The sequence below is a fragment of the Salvia hispanica genome, chromosome 5 (assembly GCF_023119035.1).
Source record: "Salvia hispanica cultivar TCC Black 2014 chromosome 5, UniMelb_Shisp_WGS_1.0, whole genome shotgun sequence".
In the NCBI taxonomy this organism is placed as follows: domain Eukaryota; kingdom Viridiplantae; phylum Streptophyta; class Magnoliopsida; order Lamiales; family Lamiaceae; genus Salvia; species Salvia hispanica.
Window position 1 is genome coordinate 32,435,599 of NC_062969.1, and position 19,773 is coordinate 32,455,371.

The 19,773-nt window shown below is 36.9% G+C and overlaps 1 protein-coding gene across 1 annotated transcript; it reads left to right on the top strand.

Annotated features, from left to right (window-relative positions):
- Window positions 1-554: 554 nt before the first annotated feature.
- Window positions 555-1,202, top strand: LOC125189864 (histone chaperone ASF1-like). Its single transcript, XM_048087092.1, has one exon. The coding sequence runs from the start codon at window positions 555-557 to the stop codon at window positions 1,200-1,202; it is 648 nt and encodes a 215-aa protein (XP_047943049.1).
- The last annotated feature ends 18,571 nt before the right edge of the window (window positions 1,203-19,773 follow it).

Genomic DNA, 19,773 nt, shown 5'->3' on the forward strand with positions numbered 1-19,773 from the left:
AAGACGCATTTGACGATAAGGAAGATAGCAGCAAGCAGGTCAAATGCGGAAAGGTACTCCACATACCCTCTTTGGATGAGTTATCTGTTCGTGATTCCTTCCTGGCCAGTATGGAAGCATTGGGTTTTGAATGGCTGTTAGAGAATAAGGACCCAGAGATATCTGTGAGATTAGCAAAGGAGTTCTTCATCACGTTTAGGTTCCAAGTCACTACGGACCTAGACGAGGTGTCAATTTTCTTTAGAATATTCGGTGGAGAACTGTCCATGAGTCTTATAGAGTGGACTGTGCGACTGGGTATGTGTAGCCTGGAGGAGGCTATAGGACTAGAATGGAGAAGCCGTGAAAGGGGGGTACCGAGGAGACACATAGACTTTGAGCCCCAGGAAGCCTGGGAAGAGCTAACCCACCCCGATGCTGGTTAGTTCGCCTCCACTACATCCAGATCCACCCATTTCAACAATTCCATGCTGAGACTAGTGCAACTCTACTTGGGCTACAACTTACTGGGACAGAGTAATTCAGCTGCCAGGACATCCATGACTGAATTATACATGGTATGGTGCGCTAATCGCGGTAGGAGGCTGCATTTGGGATTTTGGACAGCCTACCAATGCCACCTGATAGCCACCCACCCAGCTAGGAACTTGTCCCTCTGCCACATACTAGGAGATTTCGTGCGCAATAACATCATCATCAAAGAGGCAGAAGACCTATCTCCGATGTACATGGTCGACGCTCCTGGCCTGTTCGATATACCCTTCTTCGTCCGCACCAACTTGGTATACTACAGAGAAGGAGTGCCCCAATTCTACCCGATGGGAGAAGCTCCTGGTGGAAGGGCACAACAGGTCCAAGAGGGGCAAGCTGGGCAGATCGACCAAGCGCAAAGGCTGAGGCAAGAAAATCTGGAGAGGGCAGTAACTGAGCTAGCGGAGGAGAATAGACAATCACGGGCAGAGATGGCGAAGCTGACAACCCTAATGGAGAGTATCCTAAAAGAATTGGCGAGAGGAAAGGCAAGCACTGGAGCTGGAACAAGTGGACATGGAGGACAGGAAGAAGAAACCACCGGACCTGAGGAAGAAGAAGGTGATGAACAAGAGGAGGAAGATGACAACCAACCGGAACCCACTGAAGAAGAACCAAAGGAACCACCTGCACAGACCCCTGCGCCAAGGAGGAGCAGGAGGAACGTCTGATCGACCCCCCCCAAACTGACCAGTTAGTTTTCTTTTTTAATTTTAAGTTTTCTTTTAGTTATGTGTATTAATTGTGAGCAAACCCCATTCATAACACTTAGCCTATTTAATAGTCTAAGTGTGAGAAGTAAAGGGTTTGCTACTTCGGTGCATGTGTTTTTATTATGTTTTTGTGTTCTGTCATAAGCATGTTAACTCACACTTAGCCTACTGCGTAGTCTAAGTGTGAGGAGTTTATATGTTTATATAACATGTTTGTAAAATATTCTGCTTTGTTTTATAAATCTAGGTATATATCTGAAACTCTCCCACTTAGCCTATTGCATAGTCTAAGTGTGAGAAGTTTTTAGATATAATATGTGTTTGTTATAAATGTGTGTCTGTCATACTAGCCATTCCCAATTTTCACTTCACAGCCCGTATCTGGGGCAGACACTTGTGAAGTGAGAGGGGGGAGCAAATGGCCAGTATGACATGTATATATGTGTTATTTGAGTCAGTGCATGTTAGTTTTTTTTTTAGGGTTTGTTTAGGTCTAGGAATTATGTGTTATGTTTTTTTTATGAATGGGCTTAAAACTCAACTGCCTCGAACTGACGGTGAGGGGAATTGAGGGAGATAAGGCATGCCGGAAAACAGAAACCACCCCCTCCAGTAACCCCTAGTCAGTATAGATGATGCAAGTATGAAGGAAAAACTCATCCCTTAGGTCAGACACGAAAGCCCTCTTAAAAGGTGAGTTAGAAACCCCAAAGTGGAACTACTTTCCACTAAACACTGAAAAAAAAAGAAGAGTGGCTACCACATGATGTCTAGGGCAAGGTGACCGCGTGTAGCAAACCCTGAAGGCAGTAGGAAACCCCCCCCCCCCCCACCCAAAAAAAAAAAAAACCCTTAGAACCCCATTTTCTAACCTGATCTATACCCCGAAATGACCCATCAACCACTGGAACTGTGTGTGTGCAAGGTATAAGGCAAGGAAGCAACTGCCCAGGAGGACATACAAAAGAAACCAGCTGAAGAAAAGAAAAGCAAAGAAAGAAGGAGAAAATCGATCTGAAAAATTCCAGATCCAAAAAAATAGAAGAAGGTATAAGGGTGGCAAAGCCACAGGAAAGAAAATCGAAGAAAATGGTCGCACATACTTGACCACAAAAAGAGAAGGGAGGAAGAAGGAATAAGGGTGGTGAAGCCACAAGGAAGCTATTGACCAGTTGGAAGCCAATGTCAGAAATTGTCCAGCCGAAGAAGAAGCCCTAGCCAGAAGCCCGAATGCACACAGTTCTCCCTCATCAAATAAGTAGTTAGTTTTTGAACCCTAGAGCCTTAGGGACAACTACCCCAAACATTACAAACCAATAGCCCCGTTACAAGCCTTAAAGACCTTCAGGGAGCTGCACGTGAGATCTGAGTCCGAAACATCTGTGGTTTAGCATTGAGAGAAAACAGTCCTAACATCCCCTGTGAGGAATGAGTGACTAAGTGAACCCAGTGTTTGGCCTAGGATTGGGTGATCCTGACAAGCAGATATACTGACTGGGGAGGAAAAGGGGGGCGGCGGAAGTTCAAGGCTGCCTAAGGTCGGATTGCACCTGATCTCGAGGGAAAGGGTGGTTGAAATGTAGCCTGTTCTATGTGTTTAAGTTAACTATATGTGTTATGTGTTTATGTCGTTGTTTGTTTTCTTTTCCTTTGCGTCAGAGTCTTGAGTCTAGTTAGGTAGAGTCGGTCAGGGGAAGTAACCAGGCTCGAATTCGACTTATTTCTTTTTGTTTGTCTTCACGCTTGAGGACAAGCATGTGGTAAGTGTGAGCAGTTTGATAAGTCGTATTCTAAGCCTTGGTTACTGGTCAGTATGTCGTGAAATGCATGTATTATCTGCAAAACAGTTGCTCAAGTGTGCGGGATTAAGGGATCCAAGTCAGTAGGAGACGATTCAGGTGATGCAAGTGAAAAGGGCGCCAGAAGGGTGCAATACTGACCAGGATGCATGCCGGAGAAAAGGCTCGAGATGGAGAAGAAGGATAGCTGGGATGATCATTAACAAGGGCAAAAAAGTCAAAACGTGAAGGAAGTCTACCCTAAAAGCAAGGGCAAGCCTCCCTATAAAAGAAGCCACTTGGAGAGAGAGAAGGGTTGGTTCCTTAGAGTTCGGTTAGGTGTTCTAAGTTCTCGGTTCTCAAAACACACTTAGTAGAATTCTCTCTAGAAGATCAGTCCTTCAGCATTGTCCAATCTCTCATTCCTCGCCACAGCTATGGTCACTTGACGTCCAAGAGTCTGCCGGAGAAGTCATCAATCCACCGTTCCAGCCAGTTTCCGTAGTAGTATAGTAGTATCATCGCCCGGAGTGGCAAAACAATCGTTATTTTGCTTTCTAGTTTAATCGTTACTTGTTTTCGTCGTTGGCTTGTTGCAAACACTCATCGTTGTTGCCTTTTGAAGTACTTTGTGAAGTTCCAACGTTTAAGTTATGAAGTTTCTATTTCGTATGTCGCTTTGGTTCGAGTTTGCTTCATTCTGCCTAGGAAAGTTAGATCTAGTTGTTGCCTTTAATTTCTAAGTGTTTTCTTATCTGGAGTTGTGGATCTGAGGTTGTAGTTATGTTTCAGTGTAATTTTCATGCATGAGTCTTTCGTTCTACATTATAATCACCATCTTGCATATTAGTCAGTAGAAGTAAAAACTACAGTTTCACGTTCATTTTAAGTGCGAGCATTTTAATCTATGGATCTTGAGTTTGAAGTTATGAATCTGAGTCTAGTTATGGTGTTTGTGTTCATATGATTTTTGTTAATACTACTGTCTACTTTTCATATGCCTCTGAGACACGTTGTCCCCTATTTTCACGAACACCACCACATGCCTGTTATTCTCACACCTACTAGTCAGTAGAATACCACCTTTATTTTCTTGCCTAGGTAAATTCTCAACCCAAGCGTGGTAGCTAACCAAAAACACCCAGGAAAGTCACCGTAGTTATCCAAACGTGTCCATCCTTGTGGGATTCAACCCTTACCTCCACTATACTAATCAGTAGAAGTGGGTTGAGGAAACTTGTTTGAAGCCAGGTCTCGGTTGTCGTACCAACGACTCAGCTGGGTCAGGAATCTCTTCCTGATCAGTTGGATACACTCTGTATTTGCATACGTTGACCGAGGGAAACACCTGTAGAAAAAACCCTTCACCTCCTGTCAAAGAAAATAATACCTCAACCCACTACATTGTAACTTAGCATAGAGAAGCAAGGGTCGAACCCACAGAGACAGATAGGACGCGAGTGAGAGTTAAGAGGACTTTGGACTGGTTTGGCTGCTACCACGCAAACTTGGGTTGAGAACTTAACTACTAGACTCGAGAAGTGCAAATGATCTACTTTAACAGCTAGACCTAGGAAAAAGGAAAACATAATGAAAATAGACATGATGAAAACAAAGATCTAAACGGAGTAACACTTTAACGGAGAAATTTATCAAACCTAGTGAACAACTTTCCTAAAATGATTAGATAGACGAAGAACAGACTGTGGGGAGCATTTCCAAAAATAGCAAAGGTACGAATGAAAAGCTGCAAATAACTAACTATGAATTAATTCACATCCATCTTCATATCTTCAACCGATTCAAGCATAAACATAATAAAACAGGGCAACAACTCAGATTGAAACAGAACATGACGATCCGAACGTCGGAAAAACACAAATCACCGGAAAATGCTCAGATCTACAATAGCTAGACGAAGTAAACTAAAAGCAGTAACTAAAAAACAATAACCATGCAAAATTCAACAGGTCTAACATTGGATGCTTCATCCGCTCCGGATCCAAGCCATCCACAACAAACCACGGCAAATTCCATCTCCGATCACTCCGATCTAACCAAATTCTTCTGATCAACTACAATTGCAACACAATCCAACTTCAACAAAACAAATCAAGTGCGAAAAGCATCCAAAGTAAATCAACAATCAACACAAATACAAAACGAAAACAAGACATAAAATTCCATAGCTAAACGATTCGGAATTCAACGAGGATTCAACAACAAAACCAACGCCGAGCTTCAAACAGCGAAGACTTGGGGAAATTCAGAACAGATATTAAAATGAAAGCAGTAAATTATTTCTTCGCCTCACGTGGAGACGGTGGTACACAACAGAAACTCAAAAAACGAAGGGTTTTTGGCTTTTTAAACCAAAACCTTTCTCCAAATTCCGGTTTTTCCCATGAACTATGAGATTTGTTTTTAAAACCACGAACTTTCATTTCATTAGGATTTTCCCAACCCGACCCGAATAACACATTTCTGGTGAGAAGTTGTCGAAAAAATGACATGGACGCCGGATATAGAACCCTAAAACGACGTCGTTTTACGACTCAATCACATTTAAACATTACGCAAACTCACCTAAAATCTAATACAGCTAGCCAATTAAACCCTAAAATCGAATTCTGGCATCTTCGCTAATCCGCTCACTTCGAAATCAGGCGTCTTCGTTCTATCTCAGGTAGGTGAGGAGGTTGCTTTTGGGCGTGCCGGCTGCGGATGTCCTGGTATTGGGCGACCTGGCCGTTAATGACAAATAGGATTAAAATTGACACGTAGATAACCCGGGTTTCACCGTTGACCCGCCAGGGGAAAATTCTAACGAAATGAAAGTTCGTGGTTTTAAAAACAAATCCCATAGTTCATGGAAAAAACCGGAATTCGGGGAAAGGTTATGGTTTAAAAACCCAAAAACGAACCCTAACCCCATGAATTTTCGATATTCCCCAAGTGTGTGTAGAAGTGTGTGAAAGTGAGCTAAGAGCAAAACTGAGAGAGATGATGATTTCATGTGTGTTGCGTGCTCTCTATTTATAGACGTGGAGGTGATCTTCTAGAATCTTCTTGAATTCTATTCTTTGCCCTCCATCTAGCAATCTCCTCCATCTGACATTTTTTTTTCATTTTCTGCTCACTTTCTCGCCAAACTCCTTTACCATGTGATTTTCTTCCTTCCTTCCTGGATCTGGCGATTTCTTCTACACACCTGACTTAAAAGCTGTCTTAGACCCAGAAATTCGTTGAATTTAACCTCGTAACCAATGCATGAAATTAGCCTTATCATATATTTGTTGCGTTTCAAGGGAATTGGTATACGTTATCTACCGCAGCCTCTGCTGTGTTTTTTTAACACAATAGAGGATCCATTCCCATCGAACCAGCGGTTAATTGCCGAGTCGGAACCATATCTGAAATCGACAGCCGGTTTTAAAACCGTAACCGCAATCCCGGTTTATCAGGGCCGATTACACTTAATTGAAATGTAGAACCGGACCCATGTTTAAACAGCGATTTCAAATGATCAATCAAACAATTAACCAATAGTTCTAAATAATAGGTAATTCGTCCCATAAAAATAGATTAATTGGGGATGACACTTTTAATACTCTACATAATTGGTAAAAATAGAAAAAAGAAAAAAGAGAAAAGAAAAAAGAAAAAGAAAATGGTTAAAATAATGTAGTCGATGGTGAGGCAATAAATGACAAAGTAAAAAAGAAGAAGAAAAATGTTTCCATAAATTGATATTAGACTATTTCCATGGGACGGACAAAAATTAAAATTTGGCCTATTTCTAAGGAACGGAGGGGGGGACTACTATCGTAGAAAAATACATTTATTTATAAAAAATAATTTTAGACATTTAAGAATCAGTTTTTCTAAATAAATGAAGGCAAAATTTAATAAAAGTTCATATACTTATTAGACCTATTAGTTGTACTCCCATGTTGCTCATAATTGAGGTAGAATTTTTTGACACGAAATTTAAGAAAGAGATGTTTAGTGTGTTAATTAGATAGATAAAAAGGTAAGACATAAAAAAAGTAAAAAAAATAGAGTAGAAAGTGAATAAGAGAGAATAAAGTAAGAGAGAAATAAGTAGGAGTGAGAAAAAGTGTTGATTATTACTCCCCCCGTCCCATTAAAAATGACTCACTTTTCTTTTAAGTTTGTCCTTATAAGATACCAACTACTAAAAATGGAAACACCTGTCTATCTACTTTATTCCCCCTTTCTTACTTTTACTCTCTCCACTTCATACACAAAATAAAGTTGTATAAATTTCCGTCCTGCCCAAGGAGGGGATCATCTTCCTTGGGACCGGGGGAGTACTATATATGGAAATGGCTGAACTATGAGGAAACTTCTCAAAATGGAAAAATGACTCAACTATGAAATAATGGAGGGAGTAAAAATTAGTTTTGGTTTTTTCCCTTTAAAGAGACATTATTGAATACCCCCTTCCGTAAAAAAAATAGGCAAAGTTATAACTGACACGTGTTTTAATGCAGAATTGGTAAGGGAAAGGAAGGGAAAAAGTTAGTAGATTGTGGAGTCCACATTTGGAATGATGTGTATGGTTATTATTTATTTTAAACTTTCCAAATTTGAATTTTGTCTAATTTTGATGGATATCCTAAAATGACAAAATTAGTCTATTTTTTGCGGACGGAAGGAGTATTTTATAGTACTATCTCTGTTCCATTAGAAATGAAGCATTTGCTTTTCAGCACGGAAATTTGTTGTTGTTTTGTGAGTTAATGAGGAGAGAATAAAGTAAGAGCGATGAAAAATTATAGATGGTGATGTTTTCATTTTAAGAAACGTTTCCTTTTTAATTGGACAACCAAAAAAAAATGTTTAGTTTTTAACGAGAGAGATGAAGTAATACTTTATTATGTTTTAATACTCTTTTTCATATCTATATGCTTAGATTATTTATTTATCTTTTTCTAATGTTGGAGACAAATCTTTGCCTTCCTTGCTTTATTTTTTCATTTTAAAATTCATTATCCTCATTTCTTATTTTTTCATAATTCTTTTTCTAATACAAAGAAAAAAGTGAGATTATCAAGAATAATTCGATTACATTTGAACATTGCATGTTACTCATAATTTTTATTTCTATATTAATAGAATGTTTTCATGTCCAAAAATAGAATTCGAATATTGACATATTGCTCAGTTTCCTTTATGTATTGTTTAAAATTTATAATAAAATAGTAATAAGTTATATAATATGTTTACTTTAAATTACTCCTCCGTCTCATAAAAGATGTCTCACTGTCCTTTTTAGTTTATCCCACTAAAGATGTCACGTTTCCATTTTTAGAAAAAGTTTTCTCTCACAATAATATAAATATTAGTATATAGTTTCTCTTTCCACCTAATACAGAAAAATAAAACCTCTTAAAGTCTCATGTCATCCCACAACTGTGACATCTTTTGTAGGACAGAGGGAGTAATAGATAATAATACTCTCTCCGTCCCTGAAAGTATGCACTATTTCTTTTTTCGTCCCAAAGAGTATGAACATTCAAATTGTGAAAACTCTTACTCTCTAATGAGGTGGGACTCATTCTCCACTAACAATATTTAAAAAACTTTTTGTACATTCTCTTACTTTATCAATAATGTATTAAAACTCGTGCAGAACCTAAAGTTCTACTCTTTGGGGACGGAGCTAGGGAGTATAATTTATTTATTGATAGAATTATATGATTTGTATAATAATATTGTTTCCATGGGTACAGTTTATTCAATAAATATTTATTGGTTAAATATATTATGAATGGATAAGAATAAATAAAATAATATGATTTGTATGATGATAGTTTAATATAATTGGTATTGTTATAGATTAATATGAATACTATTTAAGTGATGTCATCATATTTGAATTCCATTCATCTAGTCAAATTTCATAAATTGAATATCTTGACTAATAAAATTTCCATTAAACTAAAATTATCATTTAAAAATGGAAGGAATACCTTAAAATTTCAATTCCCATTGATTTAAGAAAAATTTCATAAATTGAAGACTAATAAAATGCCTATCTAACAAAATTTATCATTTAAAAATTGAAGGGATACCTTTAAATTTCAATCACCATTTATTTAGGCAAATTTCATAAATTTATTTATGAATTTCTTACCAATTTAAATTTCTATTAACTAGAATGGAATTGATACGTTGCATTTCAATTCTATGATATTAAAATTTCTCTTTGAAAACTTTCCATTTATTTAACATAGCATCGTTATATTCAAAATATAACATTAGTTATAACTTGTACTCTTATTTTTTGAACTGTTTGAATCCTCTAAAAGTTGAGCAATATCCATTGCTAATTCTAACATCAATGATATTTTGTACGACATGTTTAAAAAAGAGTTGTGTGAGACAAAATGGAATGAAGAAACATACTCATATGAATCAAACTTCATGTGCCCTATTCCTCTCTCATAGTAGATTTTACTGCAAATGCTCATTGATCTAATGCACCATTCAACGATAATTTATTTTGCAGAAGCAATAAAGTCATTTTTGTTAATGGTAGAAGAAATAATGCATTGATTAGGAAGATGTAATAAATCATTTCCTAAAATGTATAAATGTTGATTATGGAATGCTTAATTTTCCTAAATGATCATAGAAGGGTAATAATATAATACCTTAAATTAATTAATCATTATAAATTTATTGTTAATATAAAATACCTAAAATATCCTGCTTTGTATATACAATCATTGTTAAATTATCACTACCCTAGAAATATTGTGTATATAAATAATATTACTCGTATATCTGAGACAGATCTGATCATTGATATTCATTAACTGGATCATACATTGAATTAGCAAACCAGTAACACAAGGGATTGCTAATGGTAAAAAATACGAGAGCAATAATTATGAAATCTTAAAATTATTCGATGAATATATTTGTCACTGTTTCTGCACCGAAGGAAAACCTTTTTGCTCATCTTTGTTCACTGTTTCTGCACCGAAAGGAAAACCTTTTTGCATAGAAAGAATCTTCTCAATTAGAATCCAGCATTACCTGATAAGAAAATTAAATTTAGTCATATAAACTTAATATAAATGTACAAAAGAATAATAAAAGAATTAGAAAATAAATATACCATGTCCATATATTTCAATAAACATTCGCAAATGTGGATCCACAGGAAGACCCAATGCTTGGTACCTCTCATCATAAATCGAGTACCTAAAATTCACAATATTTATACATTAGATTTTTTACATATCAATGTTGAAATAAATATTATGTATAGGGTTTAATTATTGCAATTTTACCTAACGCTTCCGTAATTGCTTGAGCTACATCCCTGATCAGAAAAATTCCTATTCTTTTGGTTTGGAACAATGTCATCTTCACAAACCGTTTTTATTCTCTGCAGGAAAATTAATAGACAATAAAGTAATATATTTATATATAGCATAATATGTGAAAAAATAAATTATGCAAAATTTGAGTGCGCACAAAAAAAATTACTCCATCCGTTTCATAAAAATATGTAGACTTTCCATTTTTGTTCGTCCCATAAAAATATGAGCATTTGTATTTATGAAAAGTTATCCTCAACTTATTATCCATATGCATCAATTTATTTACAACTTATACTACTAAACCCACCATTACAATCATTAAACAATAATAATAATGTGGTTCCCACTATCACTAAAACTACTTTAATTACTCTTCTCATCATATCTCTTACTTTACCGATTATGCATTAATTTCCTTGTCCTTCCAAATGCTTTTCCGTGTTATTTCAAATGCATATATTTTTACGTGAGTAATAGATATAAACCTTCAATGTTGGTCCAGAAGTTGTATGCTTCACATTAGGCGTCCAATAGGAATGTTGAGGTGTCTGCTGCTAATATTCGAATCCAAAAATAAATGTAAATAATCAAAATATAAAATATAAAATAAAATAATACTAAATGCAAGACAAATTACAATTAGTGGATGTCTTTGCTGTTCTTTTGGACTCTCCGCACCGGTCAATAATGCTAGATAGGATGTCTGCTCTTCTGTATCTACAATTCTTCATAGTTTTGAAAAAAAGTTGCAAATATTGTAATTGTAATATCATTAATTGATCAGCACGCATAAAGTGCAAGTAATTACTATAAAAAGTGATGTTTATGAGCTTTTTTTTTTCCGTTGTGCAACAAATGATGATCAATCTTAATTTGATTCGAAATTCGTACCTAGCTCGTTTTTCCATTGAAAGCGAGGAGAGAAATTGAGGCGTTACAGAGCTAAGCTTGCTTTGCTCTAATGAAGATGATATCGAATCCTGGGGTGATCCTCTCTCCATTTCTTCTGAAAACAAAGTAAAATGTAATTATATATTAAGAATTTTTCATGCTTATTTTAATCACCATTATTTGCCATCAATTTTAACATCTATTTCAACCAATAATGGAGTAATATTTAGAGAAGGTCCATACGTTCACCAGAGATATTACATTTCCATCATAAAAAATAATAGTATATGTAAAGAAGCAATAAATCAATTCATTTAATACCTTAATGTTTTATCTCTAATTGATGCAAAAGTCTCGAGAACTGCAAATGATAACCAAATATGTCAGTAAATCGCAAATGATGAAGAAGAAATATTATTTTTGCGAAAAACCCTACATATAAAAGCAGGAGATGCAAATTGCAAGCTGAGTATTTCTATTCGAATTGAAGTTATCAATCATCTATGGTTTATAAATACAGGGGACTAATCAAACATGGTAAATAAATTTAAACAATAGCAATTAATATTATTATCTTTGTTGGATTCTGAATTTATGTGATCCATTCTGTATAGATGTATTTTTTGTTAAAGTATGTTAAATTAAATGTCAGCTTTCAAATTCGAATGACCATATAACAAAATTGAAAGGTTGGTAGTAATGCTAATTGCCTTATATTATATGAAGGCAAACGGTATTTAGTGCTTTATTAATTTATAGTTTTATTTTACTTAATTATTTAGAGACTATGATTTTAATTTTAGGATTTGTTAATTATATATGAAAAATCTAATTATTACTCAGAAAGCTAGTCTTTAATAGGATGGATGCATTTATGATTTTCGATCCTTAATGTAACAAATTATTCAGAAATAACATTTTCTAAAAACATTAATTGTTGTTTTATTTATATTAATTTAGAATCTAAGGTTTATAATTTTCTTATCATATTAGATAAATTTATGGCAAAACATATCCATAGATCCTTATATATTTATAGGGATGTACTCATACCATTACACTAAATATTTGTAAAACAGAAAATGAATCTCCACCCTCAGATCTATTAATCTGATGGCTATGATTAAAACTAATGACATACATTATTGTATCGTTTTCGTACATTAAAGGGTAAAAATAGTAAAATACAATTGTACATGACTTCGCTACATGATGTAGTTATATTTGTACATCATGTTCTATTAGTACATGATATTAATGTATAAAAATGGTATTTTAATGTACGAGTCTTACACATTAATGTGCGTATGCATGTGACTGAATAATGTACACATTACACGGTTATATCGTACATTACTGTCCGACTCATGCTTTTGTGGATAGAAGCTATACTATATAGCATCTACAAATTCACAAAAGCATGAGTCAGAAAGTAATGTACGATATACCCATGATAATGTACGATACTGTACAATATCATGGGTATATCGTACATTAGTGTCCTACTCATGCTTTTGAGAATGGAAGCTATGCTATATAGCATCTACAAATTCACAAAAGCATGAGTCGTACGATATACCCATGATAATATACAGTATTGTACATTATCATTGGTATATCGTACATTACTGTCCAACTCATGCTTTTGTGAATGTAGCATCTACAAATTCACAAAAGCATGAGTCGGACAGTAATGCACGATATACCCATGATAATGTGCACATTAACATGGGTCTATCGTACATCACATATCCATTAATGTAGCATCGTTAATTCCCTTAGGGCCGAAAGTTAATATCATTCACCAAGGGTTTAATAGTCTATGGGACTAGGGTGTAGTACCATCGTATTAACATAACGTTCACTAACCGGAAGAAGTTAGATCCAGTCCCCTAGGGTTAACTTATCTATATGGCTAGGGTATAATATCCACACGATTACCCTAGTGAACGTTGTGTTGCTGAGTCGGTACTAAACCCTAGCCTCATGGATTGCTAAACCCTTAAGGAATGGATATAACTTTCGTCATTCATTCAGTAAATTATAATCTACATTACGTAGAAGGGACATATACATTAAAACACATTAATATTACATTAATGATAAATTAATGTATACATTAAGTTAATGTACTAATCCATATAAATGATGTAACAGTAATATACCCAAATTGCCCTTTAATGTACAAAAATGATATGATAATGTACGACGATGCTTTTAATCATAGCCATTAGATTAACAGATCCAAGGGCTGGTATTAGTATTATGTTTAAGACTAAGGGGGTGTAAGGACCTTAATCCACCCCTATTTTTATATTTTGTTTTTTTCGGACCCTTATATAATTTTTTTTGGTAATGCCCTTATATAATTTTGTGTTTAATAGTTACTCGTAATTATGTGTTTTCATCCCGGTCTTTCCATTAAAATTAGTATCATACTGAAAACGAAAGTTACATCTGATTTATAGTACTCCTTCCATCCCACAAAAGATGTCACACTTGTTGGATGACACAAAATTTTTAGGAGGTTTTATTTTGTGGCGAGAGAAAAATATAATTGTTACACTAATGTCAGAGGGAACTTTTTTCCAAAATGGAAATGTGACATATTTAGTGGAAATGTGACATATTTAGTGGAACAACCTAAAACGAAATGAGAGACATATTTTATGGGAAGGAGAGGGGGGGGGGGGTATTATTTTTTATTTTTCTTTCTCCCTATTTTATTCACATTTTCTCTTTTTCTCCCCTAACTTTGCCCACATTATCTATTTCTCTCTCATAATTTATCAATTTCGCATTAAAACATGTACCATCCACTCGTGCAATTGTTTTTGGTTGGCGAATAGAGTATTTAGTTTCATCTAATCATTATTTAGCGAAATCAATTATTTCATTACTTAAAAGAACACATATCCATATTACTATAAAAATAATTTCAAATGAGATTTAAAGAGGTTTTTTTTTATGCGTTAAGTTGAAAGAGAAAATAAAATTTATATATTAATATAAGAGAGAACTTTTCTCTAAAATGAAAAATAAGATATCTTTAGTAAAATAAACTATAAATGAAATTGAGACATTTTTATAGGACGGAAAAACTACATGACATATTGAAAATATAAGTTTCAAGAAAATCTTGTCCTCTGCGATTTCGTATATACCATGAATGGATTTATCCCCATAATTTTGGCTTCCAAAGAATATGTTTAAAGACTCAAAGTTAGCACTAAAAGGGTAAAATAATTTTTTTTTAAGTAGGGTAAAAATTTAGTATATAAAAGTAGGTTGAAAAGATTGTCTAACATCCGCCTTTATCAACTTAAACACTATGTAAACTTAGGCATACGAGGAACAAAGTTACAGAAACATATACATGCATGAAAGTAAATCACACAAGAAAGAATTTAAGGCTCAAATCTCACAAGGTAAAAACATGATTCAAGGCGAACAAGCAATTCACTAATTATGTACATTTTCACCAAACCATCTAATCAATGCATCAAGTCATACTTAATCAAAGATGATCATAGCTTTATATCATTGGCAACTCGATCCAATATGTCCTGATACACTCGGATTTTGCACTATTTTAGGCCATTATTTGATCCGTTTTCGATGTCAAAGTCGCTCTACACGTCCATTATTTGCATATTTTGTCCATTTTGGTATTTTAACGCGTTTTATGAGAAATGTGCATAATTGAGCCGAAAAAGGAAGCCAAAACGCAAAGTCGGGAAATCTGGAGTTAGACGGCGACCGGCGACCGCCGGCGCCCGGCGGGCAGTGCAGTTCAGTGGTCCGCCTCGGAAAAATGCACTTGGAAGAGAAGTCTTGCCCGGCGACCGCCGGAAGTCATGCGGCGGTCCGCCGCCGGAGAAACAGACTCTCTGGACTCCAACGCGGCGACCGCCGGCCAAGGTGCGGCGGCCCGCCGAAGAAAGGCGGCGAATTCGAGATGCCCTAGATTTGCTCCAAGATTTACCATATTTTGAAGATCTTTTCCTTCTACAACAAGGATTGGCTTTCCCCTATAAATAAGACCTCAAAATTCATCAAACTAGAGAGCTTCTACTTGCAAAATAATTCATAGAGATCAAAAGCTAGAGTACTTCACTTGTGCAAGGAGTTGAAGAAGGATTTCAAGAACATCAAGAACGATAAGAATTCAACCTACGGGTTTTATTTGCTTTAGTTTTATGTTCAAATTGTCTCCCCTTCAATCTATGTGTTTAGCTTATTTCATTATGTGTAACTAAACTCATAGGATTCTAGGGATGTGTTAGTAACAACTTTGGTTATACAATTCCAATTTTCTATTTAATATCCGTTTTGTTTTTACTTTGTTTCTTCCCTAAGTAGTTTTGATGTTGCATGATTGAGTGACACAATCTTGTATGATTTAATATAGCTTGCTTCATAATTGTGAGAGAGTTCTAGCTTCCCTTAAAACGACACTGTTAATTGAGAGTGGAGACTTTTCAAGGGTCTTAGGAGCTTTATGGAGTTACGTGTTAGGATTGAAAATCCTAATTTTGTAATCAACGTTTGCATCGCATGAGAATATAAACTAGGTGACTCGTCCTATCAAAGTAATAACTGTGCTAGGGTATTGTAGTTTGGAATTTGTATAACCATAACTGTGAACGCACATCCCTGGGATTCCCTTATCTCTATCGATTGTCTCTGTGTTTAGCTTGCATCTAGTTGTTATTTGCTTTCAAATATTTTCTATTTTCAAAAGTTTTCAAAATCTCTTGTTTCTCCAGATAGTAATTGAGTTCTAGTAGAGGATAAACACTTTGTGTTTGCCTTCCCCGTATTCGATATCCCGGTACTGACCTTTAGCTATACTATATATACTTTGTATACTTGTAGGTTTATTTAGTGCTAATAAAAAGTGCATCAAGTTTTTGGCGCCGTTGCCGGGGAAGACAATTCACTTTGGAGTGATATCTTCAAACGGATAATTTTACTACTTTGGATTTTAATCGCTTTCATTTTATTTTTATTTTTATTTTTATTTTTGTTTTAATGGATTTTCCTGCAGGTATAGAGGATCCATATGGTTAGTTTGATGAGCACAGCAAGAGGGATATTACGAGAAGTGTTATAACTCCGACCATGGGGGATCATACTACGACCCAAACTGCTTTGATTACCCCTACGATGCACAAGATTACAGTTCTGATAATTATTCTGAAATATGTGCAGGTATGGAGGATCAACCCCGCTCCAATTAGGAGGGTCTGTTAGAAATCTGCATCACTGAAGTTCTCGAACATAGAAAGGTGACGAACCAGAGGTTGGAAAATTTGGAAAGAAATACAAGCACCTTGGAAAGACGGTTGGCAACCCTCGTTACTCAAGTCGGGATGCTGGAATTTAACCTTGGGATCCTAGCCACGTCCATAGGAAGCAGGCGCACTCCAGGAACGCTTCCTAGCCTGCTAGAGGTGAACCCGAAGGGAAAGTGTCATGCCGTGCAGTTGCGTAGCGGAACTACATATCAACCTCCGGAGGCAGGAAAACTAGGCAGGGGAAGAAGGGAGACAGAGAGGTCGCCCAGCAACACATCTGCCGAAGACGTGCGGCGGCCCGCCGCACCCCAACACGGAGACCCGCCATCTACACCCCAGCCGGTCGAGATAGAATTTGGAACTGTCCCTGATGAAAACCCGGTGGCCGCCACACCCCACCGCGGCGGCCCGCCGGCTCTGAAGCAGCAAGCAGACGCACCACCACACAGCGGAGTTACCATCCCATATCCTCAACGATTGAAGAGCAAGAAATTTGACGCCCAGTTTGCCAAATTCTTGGAAGCAATGAGCAAAGTCCACATCAACATTCCACTGGTAGAGGCCATGCAACAAATGCCCAATTACGCTAAATTTTTGAAAGATGTGGTGGCCAAGAAAAGAAAGTGGGGGAAGTATGAGACAGTGGGCTTAACAGAGAGCTGCAACGCTATCATCCAAAAGGGATTACCCACTGATAAGTCATATTCTAAGCCTTGGATACTGGTCAGTATGTCGTGAAATACATGTATTATCTGCAAAACAGTTGCTCAAGTGTGCAGGATTAAGGGATCTAAGTCAGTAGGAGACGATTCAGGTGACGCAAGTGAAAAGGGCGCTAGAAGGGTGCAATACTGACCAGGATGCATGCCAGAGAAAAGCCTCGAAATGGAGAAGAAGGATAGCTGGGATGATCATTAACAAGGGCAGAAAAGTCAAAACGTGAAGGAAGTCTACCCTAAAAGCAAGGGCAAGCCTCCCTATAAAAGAAGCCACTTGGAGAGAGAGAAGAGTGGGTTCCTTAGAGTTCGGTTAGGAGTTCTAAGTTCTCGGTTCTCAAAACACACTTAGTAGAATTCTCTCTAGAAGATCAGTCCTTCAGCATTGTCCAACCTCTCGTTCCTCGCCACAGCTATGGTCACTTGACATCCAAGAGTCTGCCGGAGAAGTCATCGATCCACCGTTCCAGCCAGTTGCCGTAGTAGTATAGCAGTATCACCGCCCGGAGTGGCAAAACAATCGTTATTTTGCTTTCTAGTTTAATCTTTACCTGTTTTCGTCGTTGGTTTTGTTGCAAACACTCATCGTTGTTGCCTTTTGAAGTACTTTGTGAAGTTCCAACGTTTAAATTATGAAGTTTCTATTTCGTATGTCGCTTTGGTTCGAGTTTGCTTCATTCTGCCTAGGAAAGTTAGATCTAGTTGTTGCTTTTAATTTCTAAGTTTTTTCTTAGCTGGAGTTGTGGATCTGAGGTTGTAGTTATGTTTCAATCTAATTTTCGTGTATGAGTTTCTGTTCTGCGCTTTGATCACCGCTTTGCATGTTAGTCAGTAGAAGTAAAATTGCAGTTTCACCGTTTATTTTAAGTTTGAGCATTTTAATCAATGGATCTTGAGTTTGAGGTTATGAATCTGAGTTTAGTTATGGTGTTTGTGTTCATCTGATTTTTGTTAATGCTTGGTGAAGAAGAAAACGTCAAAATCCACTTTAGTTTGGACCACTTTACTTTTAAGTTACTTTTGCTTTTGTTCCCTACTTTTCAGTTGTACTGTCCAAACCTGTCAGAGAGCCACCCAGCCACCAGATATGCCTTGTAGTCTAAATTTCCTCTTTTAGTAACTGTCTACTTTTCATATGCATCTGAGACACCTTGTCCCCTATTTCCACGAACACCATCACATGCCTGTTATTTTCACACCCACTAGTCAGTAGAGTACCACCTTTATTTCTTGCCTAGGTAAAATCTCAACCCAAGCGTGGTAGCTAACCAAAAACACCTAGGAAAGTCACCGCAGTTATCCAAACGTGTCCATCCTCGTGGGATTCGACCCTTACCTCCACTATACTAATCAGTAGAAGTGGGTTGAGGAAACTTGTTTGAAGCCAGGTCCCGGTTGTCGTACCAACGACTCAGCTGGGTCGGGAATCTCTTCCTGATCAGTTGGATACACTCCGTATTTGCATACGTAAAACTAGGGAAAGAACCTGGAACCTTTCACCCACTAAACACAAAGATCCATGGAGTTTTACTTTATCTTGTGCCTTTATCTTTTTACAGGAAACTTGATGTTGATAACATCCGCCCCACCTCAATCACGCTGCAAATGGCAGATCGGAGCACAACAACACCATTGAGGATAGTAGAAGATGTTTTGGTAAGGGTTGAAGAATTTATTTTCCCAGCTGATTTTGTTGTGTTAGACATGCAGGAGGACAAGAAGGTGCCCTTAATTCTTGGAAGACCATTTTCAGCTATTGGGGGAGTCATGATAGATGTACAGAAAGGAGAGTTTACATTGAAGCTACACGATGAAAGCATTACATTCAACATCTACGACGCCCTAAAATTTCATGGAAAGGAGGGGGCAGAAGGCTACCAAGAATGTAGTGTCATCCAAGTCGTCACCGATTTTGTGGGAGAAGTGGAAGTCACTTATCGTCAAACCCAGGATCCTCTCGAATCTTGTCTAATAAATTCTTTCACACCTAGTGCTGACTTATCTTCTTGTGATGCTAATGTGTGTGCCATAATTGCAGAATTGGAAGCGCTACCGGAAAGAATCCCTCAAAAAGGGAACACATTCTTGCCATTACGCACTCCCGAAGAAGAGGCAGAAAGGAATAAAGCAGTGGGGAAGCCACGGGGACCGCCGAAGGTAGAGCTCAAACCTCTCCCCGAACATCTCAGGTACGCATTCTTAGGGCCAGATAACAACTACCCAGTTGTTGTGTCCGCTGCTTTGAGTGAGAAAGAATATGAGAAGCTCTTGTGTGTTTTAAACAAGTATAGGTCTGCCATAAGATGGTCTATTAGTGATTTGAAAGGGATTAGCCCAACCACGTGCGTGCATAGAATTTTACTTGAGGAAGGACATAAACCTCGTGTGCAAAACCAACGTAGACTTAACCCTATCATGCAAGATGTAGTGAGGAAAGAGGTGATAAAGTTACTAGACGCAGGGATTATCTATGCAATATCTGA

Excerpts from the sequence above, each read along its gene's own strand:
- LOC125189864 (XM_048087092.1), top strand. The coding sequence starts at position 555 with ATGGTATGGTGCGCTAATCGCGGTAGGAGGCTGCATTTGGGATTTTGG.